The sequence below is a fragment of the Ochotona princeps genome, chromosome 26 (genome assembly GCF_030435755.1).
Source record: "Ochotona princeps isolate mOchPri1 chromosome 26, mOchPri1.hap1, whole genome shotgun sequence".
Taxonomy (NCBI): Eukaryota; Metazoa; Chordata; class Mammalia; order Lagomorpha; family Ochotonidae; genus Ochotona; species Ochotona princeps.
In genome coordinates, this window is record NC_080857.1 from 25,192,357 (window position 1) to 25,205,688 (window position 13,332).

The following is a 13,332-nucleotide window of genomic DNA, read 5'->3' on the forward strand; positions in this document are numbered from 1 at the left end:
AGGAAAGGACATAAATTGGTCCCCAGATGAAACAACTGGACTCAAATAAAAAAAATACGCTAACCACAAGAAAGATTGCCAACAAACCCTAAAACAATTTTAGAAATGGAAATAACAGTTCTTTTGGGAGCAAGGAATATCCTTATTCCCTTCAGTTAAAACAATGTTCAAAATAAGAGAACGAAAGTTCCCAGGCAGCATTCTCAGCCACTGAGCATGTGCACCAACTAAAACCAGTTTTCAGTATTAAGATGAATTAATACCTTTTTAAAAATGTTAAGACTTGATTCATTAGTGTATCAGAAACAGAAGAAGCCAAGACTGTAAAACTCCTTTTTTTAACCACAGTTCTTTCACTATAAAGTTCCTCACATCATCCAATAATACACAAGTTTAGAAACTTTACAAAATTCCTCTTTTTAAAATTTATTTTTTGTTATCAAAGAAACTGTCCAGAAACATTCAGTACTAAAGAATTTGTTCATGGCATTGCTTTACAAAAGTTCCTAATAGAGTGAATATTTATTTCCCGATGTATCCTTCACTTATTAATGATGAAGTAGATGAAGTGACATAATTACTTAAAAAAAATTCCAGACAACCTTATAAAGGGGAAATACAATCCATTCTCATTCTGGATCTGCTGACTGGAGTGGATTCAGTGGTCAAAACATCACGGCGGACGAAGAGTCCTCACAGTATGGAGTTGTTCAGTTCTTCTCAGGAAGTCTTTCAGATATAGGCACCATGTTTGAAGTCTCGCACAAAATGTGTCACATAAATTACACAATGTGGCAGTGTTTGTTTCATGGGGACAGAAAATTGAAAGGGGCAAAGTAGAAAAAACAATGGTTTGCATGTTACATGTGAGTACATTACTGAACTGTGCATGGGCTGGAGGGCATTTCAGCCCTTGTTAAAGAGGAATCCCATCAAGGAAGCATCGCAGTTCCCAGGGCTTGCAGTGCAGGGTTTCTGCTTGTTCAACCATGCTGTTAGGTCTGGGCCTTCTTCACCTTCGGGTTGGCTGAAATGGTCTGAATTGAGTTTGGGTGTCCATCTCTCCCCAGCTGAATTTTATTTATCAGCCTCAGGATATGTAGGGTACTTAACTGTTTCTATCTTTTCTTGGACTTTGTAGGAGGGATAGAGTCCCGTCCTTCCCAGTTTTCTGTTAACACCTTTAGAATATCCATCCCAGTGATTTCCAGCCACACCAATGATATCTCCAGGCTCCATAGCGATTTCATTTTCAGTTCGAGGATGGTGAGGATAAATAGCAATCTGGTTGTGGGCATTCTGGCCCCCAAAATAGTAGATGTCATCTAAGGAATGGAAGTTTGCAGACGCATCAGGATGCAGTGTTTGCATGATTTCATAAGCAACTCGACAAACCTCGGGAAAGAAAGAAAACACTCCTGTTAGTCGGGCACGTAAAGGCTTTCCCTCACGGCATCTGGGAGTCTTGGCAGAAGAGCAGCAGGTCCTAGCACAGCCTTTCAGCCGCTCCTCTCCGACGACGGCACACTGATCCACATCTCTGGATTTACATCTCTCTTTTTAAATTGAATTTTTTTGGAAACAAATGTTTATAACAATTAAGATCTCAGGAAAATACATGCACATATGTATGATTTGGCTAAGAAAATTCTCTTTTACATTCTGAATACAGAACTTAGGTCAAACATTTCTAAATTTCCAGTTTAGATCATCTTATTTAACAGTTTTATTTTCCTGTATCAATACTCTCCCACTGATTTAAGATGAAGCCACCAATGGTAATTCCTCATCTTCCTAGTGGGAGTTTAGGACTAGTTGGCAGTCTTTAAACTGATTAGGTTACTCCACACTTCATCATCAAGAATCGGAATTTCAGAAACTTGAAGGGACAGATTTTCTTCTCTCTCTCCTCCTCTCTGTATATTTGACTTTCCAATAATTAAAAAAATAAGGAAAACTAAGGAGTTGTGTGCTGCATAATAGCATTTTGGTCAATGACACACTGCAGATAAAATGGTGCTCCAGTAAGGTCACATTGCCAGCCGATGTTTATGTTTGCATAATGAAGTAATCGTGCAATGGCACATTTCTCAGGATATATCCTGGTAATTAAGATATACCAGCTCCAAAAGCAGACTTCCTTAGGTGTTTTCTAACATGATCTTCTGTCATTAAGATACTATCATAATGATCATTTTATAGAGGCATTAGTTCAGTGTTACTCCACTGGTAGGTGGGAAGCTCAGCTTTGACCCTGGACAATGTGCACATGCATGTAACTGTTCTATGCAGCTTCTCTTGCCAATTGCCTTCTGCCTGTTCCCATCACACCACCACAAAGACGGACGGCCAAGGGCAGCTTCAGGCAAACCCGAGTCTTCTCCTGTACCTGTTCCTCAGTAAGGTAGGTTCTGTGTGACTTACTCTTAGGATGACACGATCTTTGCTATGACAATGAACCCTGACGTTTCTTTCCCTCTACTCTTAAATGTTTTACTGTCATGAAAACAATAATACATTCTTTCTTCCACTCTGAGGGAACCTACCTATTTTATGTTTCAACATAAGTAGTTGTTAATATATTAGTGTTGGTGGGTATATGTTTTCTAAAGTAAAATAATATTTGATGGTAAAAGTTTCAGGCACAAGGTAGGCCTGGATGAGTTTGGAGTGTGGGCACCTCCCATCACACGCGGGCTCAGGATGATGGCACCCGAGCTTAATGAGCACAAGCTATGCTGCAGGCGCAAGTTTTACTGTGCCCATGCGCTTCCCCAACAAACCTATCAGATTGATTCTATTATTACTAATTTATGAATGGAAAAATTAAGTCAGAGAAAGATTAAATTTCCTTCAATAAGTTTAGGAAGGACAGAGTTGCAGTTAGGATTGCTCTAGCTCTAGCCCATGCCTTCTCAAACACGTGTAATACTGCCTTCGGGTATCTGCCGACAACACTGTTTGTCCATCACAGGCTCTGAATAAAAATCTGCTGAATGAGGACCAATGTTGTCGGCACGGCATGTCCAACTGCTGCCTGTAAAGCCACCTAAGTGCCAATTCAAATCCTGGCTACTCCTTTTCCAAACCAGCTGCCTGCTAATGTTGTGGGGGTCGGGGGAAGTGGAAGATGGCCCAAGCGCTGGGACCCATGCCATCCATGTGGAGGTCCAGGCTTTTGGCCTCGACCTGGCCCAGCCATGGCTATTGTAGCCATCTGGGAAATGAACCAGTGGAACGTAAAGTATTCCTCTCTCTCCTTTTCCCTTTCTCCCTCTGTTACTCTTTCAAATAAAAATAAACAAATCTTAAAAAGTCTGCTGAATGAATACTGTTCCAGTAAAGCAAATTCAAGTCCTTAATCTTAAAGGTCCACACATAACATTCTGAGTAATTAAAAATTTGCCCATATTAAAAATATGGCATTTTAACACAAAAGACTAGGAAGATTACATACTACAAGGCTAATGCTGTGTTCAGTCATCCTAGGTTTCCCCTTGGAGCTTTACACATTTAAATTACACGGCAGGTAAGTTCAGGCTTGTGGCTGACGCCAACACTCAGGCTCAACACTTGACGGAGGACAAGACTACGAGGCGGTGTGTGGCTTGCAGAGCAGTGGCTGGCCTCACGCAGTACTCTTTTCATCCCTCTGTGTCAACACGGCACTATATAGTCCTCAGGATACCACAGTGCACATAGCAACGGGTAATGTCACTACTGCCAAAAACCAAAAGAAAACTAAAGCAACTGGATTTCAGGAAACAATTTTAAAAGGTGTGTGTGTGTGTGTGTGTGTGTGTGTGTGTGTGTGTGTGTAATGTTCTGTTTCAATTTTTCCCTTAGACAGAGCCTGGTTAAGGATGCATGAGCCTTCAAAGTGTTCTTAGAGTAAGTAAGATCTTGCTTTTGTCAAACATAAACAGGACTGGAAGCTCTCCTAGAGTGAAAAGTTGTAAACAGGTTCCTGTCTTGCTGGGTGCTGAAACAAACTGCTTTGTTGTGTTACCCTAAGGACAAGATTCTCACTATCACGTGAGGAACACATAACGCATTAATGCCAGAAAGGATGTACAGTGCAACGCTCAGCACTGCAAGCTCAAGTTCCCGCTGCTCAGAGCCCCGCAGGAGTCTCCAGCTCTGCCTCCCGGGCTTCTCCTCTCATTCTCTCAGGTGTCACGTGCTGTAGGTCCACGGGCCACAGCTCTGGAAATTCCTACTCAGAGACACCTAGTCTGGAATGAAGTTAAAGAAGATTTTGGTTTTGCTCTGTGGGTCCTGCAAAAATCTGATTTAAGGTGAAATGAGAATAGTCGTATATAAATTTGGAATCAAACACAGAGTACTATAAGAACTGGTCAACTGCCAGAAAGGAAATATTTTGCATTATAGTGATTTTTAATAATTGAAACTACTGAATGATACTGATTGCCTTTTAAACAATGTTGGCTTTAACAATGTTAAATACTGGGCCCAGCACAATAGCATAGTGGTTAAGGTCCTCGCCTTGCATGCGCCGGGATCCCATATGGGCGCCGGTTCTAATCTCGGCGTCCCTGCTTCCCATCCAGCTCCCTGCTTGTGGCCTGGGAAAGCAGTTGAGGATGGCCCAAAGCCTTGGGACCCTGCACCCATGTGGGAGACCCAGAAGAGCTCCTGGCTCCTGGCTTCAGATTGGCTCAGCTCCAGCCATTGCTGTCACTTGGGGAGTGAACCATCAGATGGAAGGTCTTCCTCTCTGTCTCTCCACCTCTCTGTATAGCCGCTTTTCCAATTAAAAAAAAAAAAAGAGTAAATAAATCTTAAAAAAAAAAAACAATGTTAAGTAGTTTGCTTATCTGTAACTAAGCTGCCAACCATTTTTATTTCTGTAACCATTAATTCCTTTGTATCATATTTAAAATCATTTCATCAAATAAAATTACAAAGTATATGTTTCAAACATAGTCCATTTCCAATAACACACAAGATGAGTATATTGGTAGAAAAGTTTAAAATATGATTGCATAGCTTTCAAAATTCACTTGATGCTCTTAGTAAATGCTATAAATTCCTTCTAATTTTTATATTAAATCCTAAGGACTGTTATCTTCAATTATGAGGCTTTTAGGGCAAACCTGACTTTGGTTAATAGTGTTAATAAACAGCAATAGTAACAGAATCAGAGAATAGAGCCAAAACATCTTTTTCACCTAAAGATAGATAATTTCTGGACCTCATTTATGGATATAAAAACCAAAAAGTTTAGAAACCCCTACACCAAGGGGAGGGAGATTTGTTCTAACGCTTTATGAGGAATACTGACTACAGCAGCATTACAGCCACAGTGCTTCAAACACCGCACCTTGCGCCTTTCCTTCCAGCATGGCATCTTACACTCTCCTTCTATTATAACTGTTCATGATTAACAGATAGTTTCTTTGCCACTATTGTTATAAATTCCTCAGAGAACTGCACATGTGAGAGAATGTTTAATGAGTGAGACTGAAGGACTACCAAGGTAATCATGAAGAAGATGCTGAACTTGTATCACCCCCAATCATCTCTTAAAATAGGGGATTATCATCAAGTTGGAACTGGTATCCATGTTTTATTCAGAAATGAGATTTGGTTCATAATGTCTGATCTCTTCTCCACTCTTCTGGATGTGTGGTTTAGTGCCCCTTCACCCACTTTCTAGTACTCCGGTTGCAATCTCCTAAAGCTAACAGCACACACAAGGTCACGAGCAACTGATACAGCAAATACTACAACTTACCATTCACTCTTTGCCCATGAAGAACTTTTGTTTCTGAAAATTCACTTATATGGCAATGTCCCCTTCCAATAAACTAAATAAAATGGAGTTGAGGTAGTAGATGGGTATGAAAAAACTTCTGTTCTGAATGGTCACAGTTACTCTCATTTATGAAGAATTGTTGCATCTGCCCAATTCACATGATAAACGGGTGGGCCCTAAGCATTACCCGTAGTAATAAGCAGAGGTAATGGAGTCCTTGAATAGCTGCTTCACGTTTCTTCTAAAATATGACAGCCTGAAATGGAGTCATGTGAGAAAGAGCTGCTGAAACTGATCTGTAGTCTTTCTTCAGGCAGATATCCCTGCAACTGTACAGCAGCCACCGTGTTCATATACTGCTGAGTATTATTCTCAGTGCTCTTCCTGTAATAGCACCTCAACCCTCACATAATTACATGCAACTGGCACTACTAATTACAACTCTACATGCAGAAAAGAAAAAAACATACCAATAGTCAGAGACAGGCTAAGTAATTTGCTCAAGGCCACACAGCCACTAAGAGTCAAATGTTGGTCTCCAACCCAGACAGTTATCTGCCCAGAAGAATTAGTGTTTGGCATTTTGATAGTGTGAGGGACTTTTCTCACGCTCCATTGGTGGTGACATTGAGGTATTTCTGGGGCATTTTTCAAACAATTCTTATTTACAGCAAAGTCACTTCTACAATCCAACACTGATTTCATTCATGCTGCAAAATTATTAAAGCTGCATTAAATAATCCTTCAATAAAGACATCTTCAAAAAATATTGAGGCTACAAATCAGTCCAAAATTTATCATTGATTTTATTTACATAAATCTAAAATTTAAATTTTCAGATATCAAATAAGACTCATGATAATACAGCTGATCCTATTTAGTAAACTGCTAGTCACTATATAAGTGTATGTTTTTGCGGTTCCATTTTTTACTCCTAGGTCCAGTGTTGTAGCACAGCTTGATAAGGAGCCCTGTGTGGTATCGGCATCTCATACTGAAGTGGGTTAAGTTCTGGCTGCTTCACTTTCGATCCAGCTCCCTGCTAGCCTGCCTGAGAGTGCAGCAGAAGATGGCACAAGCGCTTGGGCCCTGCATCCACATGGGAGACCAGGAGGAAGTTCCCAGCTTTAGCCTGATGCAGCCTCAGCTATTCTGGCCATTTGGCAGGTGTGTCCAGGGTAGGGGTGGCGAACTAATAAATGGAAGATCCCTTTCTTTCTGACTCTCCAATTCTATTGCTCCACTTTCAAATAAAATAGTTTTATTCTGAATCCTATAGAAAATATTTTGAGATATTTGAGTCTATTTTGGAATATAAAACATTGCTTGAGTTTTGCCTCAATTCAAATGAGGAGAAACTACTTTGAGTGAATTTCATCTAACTGCCAAGAGCTGTTAAAAATACACAAACATGAATCTCATTTTTTAAAAAAGATTTACTTATTTTTGTTGGAAAGTCAGATTTATAGAAAGCAACTTGTACTTCATTGCAGCACAATCAACAACTGCTAAAACATGGAAACAAATTAGATGCCCACTGAAAGAGGACTGGGTAAAGAAGCTGTGGTATACCTACTCTGTGGAATACTACTCAACTACCAAAAAGAATGAAACTCTATAGTTTGCATCCAAATGGGCCCAACTGGAGACCATTATGCTAAGTGAAATGAGCCATATCATATATTGCTCTAATATAAGACAACCTCCATCAAAAATGCCAAACAAACAAACAAAAAGGAGAGAAAACACCCATGTAACCCCACAAACAAAGGATGTAATGGAGACCAGGCTACCAGGAATCAGGGAAAAATAAACAGTAGGCATCTCTACTAAGGAGTGAAGGTAGACTCCCAATGAAACTTCCAAATAGACCTAGACAACAAAAAACTACAATCCCTACTACTGACCACGCCAACAATGCCATGACCTATGAAAAGAGCCAAAAGTTAGAACCTTTTTTTTTTAAATCTCTAACTTTCAATGGTTGTACCTGGTAACTCTCAATGCTAACACGGGTGCAGGGTTATTTTACTCATCTTCTTAGGGAATGGCTCTTTCTTGTTTCAATTTACATTTTGGCATCAAATCTATTTTTGCTGTGAATTATACCTTTTTGCACTTCCTAGTCATTTGTATCTTTTCCAATAAGTCCTTTTGATTCATTAGTTGATCATCACAGACACTTTTTGATTGCTTGTAAGCACCTGAGGCTGTCCCTTCCAACACTGTTTTTGCTGCATCTCAGGGGAATAAGTTCTGTTTTTTTCTGTCATTTCTTTAGCACTACATGGGTCATCAGCTTCTACCAGAAAGTTTTTTATTTTCTTTTTTATCACTCTAGCGATGGTATTGGTATTTCTGTAGCATGTTCTTTAATTTCATGTTGATGAAAATTTTCTGTTTTTCTCCCTGTTATGGACTGTGTTTTCTGGCTCTGTATTTAAGGAGATGTATAACAGAAGTATCACAGAGACCAGCATGCTCAGATGTGGAGACAAAGTGCAGTATGTCCCTCTGCATCTAGACCAAAGATGGACTTCCAGCAAAACAGCTGAAAATATCCTGACAGTAGGATGCTGGACTTCCCAACACTGTCCATGGCTACAATGTCAGGAAATGCTTCAAGGGTGGCATGATGGACTTATGACTGTTCATGAAGGACCACCCATTGTAATACTAGAGGGGAAATCAGTGGAGGGGGGAAATTGGGGAGGAGGTCAAGAAATCCCAGAGCCTATGCAAATGTATCATAAAAACAATAATAAAAAAAAAATTTAAAAAAATTCTGCTCTGTCTAGATGTTTTTTGGTAGGCAATTATTTTCTTATTCCTTTGTAGTCTTTACCTGGTTAGCTACTTTGCAAAAAATCATATCAACACTCCATTGTGACAATATTAATTATTATATACAAAAAGTTTTTGGAAAAATATAATTACAAGAAAAATTCACTTTGGCGTAAAAGTATTTTTGAAATCTACTCAGTTTGCTCATAATACATATTTTCAACAAACTCTTTGGCAAATATTTCTTATATTTATAGTTTCAGATTTTCTTTGGATAAAAATTTTTTAATTCCATCTTTTTTCATGAAATTTTTTTTTTAAAGTAAAGGTATGTTTTATTTATTTGAAAGGCAGAGTTAGAGAGAAAATCTCCATCCACCTTCCATCTAATCGTTCTCTCCCCCAAATGGCTGCAATGCAGAAGGCTGGCCCAGACTAAAACCAGGAATCTAGAACTTCATTTGAGACTTCCACAAGTGCAGCAGGAGCTGAAGTACCTGGGCCATTTCCTGTTTTCCCAGGGCTCACTAACAGGGAGAAGGACCGGAAGTGGAGACACTGGGACTCAAACTGGAACTCAGAGGTGATACTGGAGTCCCAGCCAGCAGCTTAACCTGTGGTGCCACGACACTGGTTGCCCATGACATTTCTGAGTACCCTAAAAAGCTGTTCATTAAAAAAAAAAAACACCCATTTCTTTTATTTTCTCCAAAGTAATATTCCCCCAGAAATGATGTAGCCATTCCTTTTTTACATTCTTTTGTAGACTTGTGAGTATTTAACAAGCATTTATTTTATTTTAAAAGGATTTATTTATTTGTATTTGAAAGGTAGATTATTACAGAGAAAGGAGATGAAAATGGAGGTATTCCACCCACTGGTTTATTCTGCAGATGGCCACAGCCGAGTTGAGGTGATCTGAAGCTGGGAGCCAGGAGGTACCAAGTCTTCTTTGTGGGTGCTGAGGGTCCAAGGACTTGGACCATTCTCTACTGCTTCCCAGGCCATGAGAAGAGAGTTGAACTGAAAGTAACGTAGCTGGGACATGAACCAGCATCCACATGGGATGCTAACACTGTAAACAGAGGATTAGCTTGCTATGCCACCATTCTGGTCCCCCCACCCCCAACCAACCACCAAAAGCATGTACATATTTTATATTAATGTCTATTTTTGGCAATTATTATCTAGTTATTTCTTGTGTGCACTTTTTGCTTATTAGAATCTGACTAGGGCGGAATTGTATCTTTTTTTCCTTATGATTTATTTTTTATTTGTAAGGCAGAGTTATAGAGAGGGTGAAGAAGCGGAAGAAGAGGAGGAAGAGAGAGGAAGGAATCTATTCACCGATTCATTTCCCAAATGGCCACAGTGGTCAAGGCAAAGTTAGGACTTCGATCTGAGTCTCCCACATGGGAACAGGGGTCCAAGCACTTAGGCCATCTTCTGTTGTTTTCTCAAGAGCTTCAGCAGGGAGCTGGATCAGAAGTGGAACATCCAGGGGATGCCAGCACCACAGGTGGAGGTTTAACTAATATGCCACAGTGCTGATGCCAAGAACTACAATATCCTTTGAACCCCCCTGCGCACCTACCTCATTTATAGCTGGTTGAATGAACTGCTCAACAATATAGACAGGAATCAGAGAGCACAATAAAGCTTCCAGTACATATTGCTGTGCTGATATTCCACAGGGTAAATAAGGCTAATTGGACTACTCATAAAAACATTCAGACTAAACCTGTAACCCTTAATTATTTGCAGCAATTAAACTCCAAAAGTGACTGTGACACTAGATTGCTTAAATGTGATGCACACTTTCTTGCTAGGCAGAAATGTCACAGGATTTGAAAAGAAATGACATCTACTTCTTTTCCATAAAGCAACCAAGTGAGGCAAGATGCTAGGCATTTAAGCCTCACAGTATCAGTGCAATAATGTGTAGAAATAGATGAATTCTCATTACATATCGACTGTAAGCAAAATAAGAAGGTATTAAGTAAGCTTGATTACTTGTGGTTCCTGCTAAATGCTGTGAACAAATCAAGTACTTTATATGCAACTCTGATCATTGGTTTCAGGGGAGATGTATTCAATTGTTGCTTGCAAGCAAGTAAACATTCAATGAACAATTAGTTACTTCAAAGAATCTTTTCAGTCTTTCACAAAAGGGATAACTGTTAATTAAAGGAAAATTGCACCACAGGCATGATCTCTAACACACACACACACAGACACAAATTTTTTGTGACCCTGATATGACCAAAACGTATTGCTTTTTTTTTAAAGTGTGGGTTGCAGGGGGCTGCCGGGGGTCAGTGCGGCACAAGGGGTTAAGCTGCCACCTGGGACACTGTGGTATCCTATCAGGCAGTGCCAGGTTGGGTCCTGTACTCCACTTCCAACCCAGTTCCCTACCAATACTTCACTTCCTCTGAGAAGCACAGGATGGTGGCTCAAAAATACGAGTTTCTACCACACACATAAGGAGACTAGGGTGGAGTTCCTGGCTCCTGGTTTTGGCCTATTCCAGCCCCGGCTGCTGTAGCCATCTGGGGGGTGAATAAGTGCAGCTTTCTCTGTTACTCCATCTTTGAAATAAATAAAAACTATTTAAAGGAGATGTTGTGGGGAATGTGCTTAGCTTGACAGCTAAGATGCTCATGTCCCACAGTGACACCCAACTCTGCTTCCTGACTCTAGCTTGCTGCTAATGCAGACTGTGGCAGGAAGTAACAGTGATGCCTTCCAGCTCTTGGTTCTCTCTGCAGGCGTTAAGGAAATGGACCAGTAACTGGAAATGTTCTCCAGCTCTCAACTTTTTTTTTTTTAATTTAAAGGAAAGATAGGATTTTAAACAAAGAAATAAAAATGTCCTGCTGCCACTTACCTGGGATGAAAAGGTACACACTAGGAAGTCTGCCTGGGAGAGAAAATGTATATCCAGAATCACACCTCGAAGTGAATTCTCTGTGTAGCGATTGTGCAATCCAGCTGACCAAGAGATAGAGTTATCACTAATAAATTCATAATTGGGGTACCTGAAAAAAGAATTAAATTTACACATCATCACTGAGATGGTCATATCCTATCAAAAGACAGACTGGTTTCTTGATAAAAAACAAAAAAACAAAACTCTTTTCTTTCTGGTATGAAGGAGAGCTTTAATTACAGCACTGATAGAACACCTTATAAGGCACTTTTGAATCCATTGGTGCGGCAGAAACCCTCTTGAAATTTATTATATGTGAAGTCTTATTGGAGAAAATCATATAAAACATACATGAATACACCAAAGTGTCCTTCCTCATCTCATGAAGAGTTGAGAACTGGAGGCTCCTTCGTCTCTTTGTAAAGACTGACCTCTCAAGAGATTATTCATGCTTATTGACCCCACACTCCAGGATATAAATAACACAATAAACTTTCATTTACACTTTTAACGTATAATTTGTGATCTTTCAGATTTGGGTTAGATTTTGGAAATGTCTTCCTAATTGATGCGACAAGTTAATAATACAAAATGTTATGAGATGTAATTTAAAAATTTGTTAGAAATAATAGTCTCCCCTAATTACCTTTCTTCTTACAGAATCATCTATTCTTCACCAAAAGTGGTAATAAAAAGACATTCTAATATATGCACAACAAAAAATACGCTTTAGATTGCTTCAAAGGAACATGTTGGCAGTCTTGCTTGAGATGGGCTATGTGGTTAAAATATTAAACCAGGATATCTTTAGAAAGTCTAAGTATGTTCAAATAATTCTACCTTGAATCAGAGATTTAACTGTTACTGTAATGTAGAATGGAACATTTTCTAGTGCATGAAGTACATCTTTTTATATGGTTGAGCTATAAACCTTGCTAAGTTACATGAAATAAATGTAATTATTGTACCTACTTTATATAACTTTATAAGAATTGTTGTATTAAGTGATATATTTTGAAGAGCATCAGGCATGTAGTAAATGCTCAGTAAAGATCAGCTATGTTTACCCAACTATATTCTTCCAGGTATCTCCCTGATTTCGTTCCTTACTTCTTCAGATCTCAGCCCAAATATTACCTTACCAGGGAGGATGATTCTGGCAATGTCCATTGCCTATCTCATTTTTTGCCCTGGTACTTAGCAATATTTGACATTATTACAGATGAACTCAATATTTCCTCATATATTTAGACTTATTTGAGAGACAAGGAGAGAGAAAGAGATGACAGATATCTTCTACCTACTGGTTTCCTCCTCAATGCCCCCTACAGCCAAGGGCTGGGCAAGGCTGAGGCGGAGAAACTCCATCTCTGTCTTCCTGGGGCAGCAGGAACCCACATACCTGGGCCATCACTTGTTTTTCAGGAGCAATAGCAAGAAGCTGTACAGAGCAAGCAGAGCAGGCACGCTGACACAAATACAGAGTCCCAAGTGGAGGCTGACTGTGCTGGACCACATGTGTACCCCACAAACTCATTCTTAATCTAGAGAAATCCGAGTGGGATGCCAAGCAGTGAAGTCCTAACTGGTCATTTTCACACAGAAGCCATATGTATAAAGGTAATTTTGACCCCCTTTTAAAAGTATTAGCTACCCAGAAATGAATTTCTTTCTGGGTGAACCTTTATGCACAATTTAAATTTAAAATAAAATTTATTATTATTTTTTTGAGAGGCAGAGAGATTGTGAGATGAAGAGAAAGGGGTGTAGGGACGGACAAAACAGCCATCTACTAGTTCTCTTTGCAAACGGCAAATGCTGTGGCCAAGGCTGGGAG

The 13,332-nt window shown here is 39.6% G+C and overlaps 1 protein-coding gene across 3 annotated transcripts in view; it reads right to left on the reverse strand.

Moving 5' to 3' along the window:
• Positions 1-410: 410 nt before the first annotated feature.
• FUT8 (fucosyltransferase 8) overlaps positions 411-13,332 on the reverse strand; it is a 176,377-nt gene continuing 163,455 nt past the window's right edge. For all 3 annotated transcript variants that reach the window (XM_058655501.1, XM_036496274.2, XM_058655502.1), the window contains 2 exons: positions 11,454-11,604; positions 411-1,395 (listed from right to left, as the gene is read on the reverse strand). In XM_058655501.1, the coding sequence (XP_058511484.1) occupies positions 1,078-1,395; positions 11,454-11,604 (469 nt within the window). In that variant the 3' untranslated portion in view covers positions 411-1,077. The remainder of the gene's footprint in view (positions 1,396-11,453; positions 11,605-13,332) is intronic.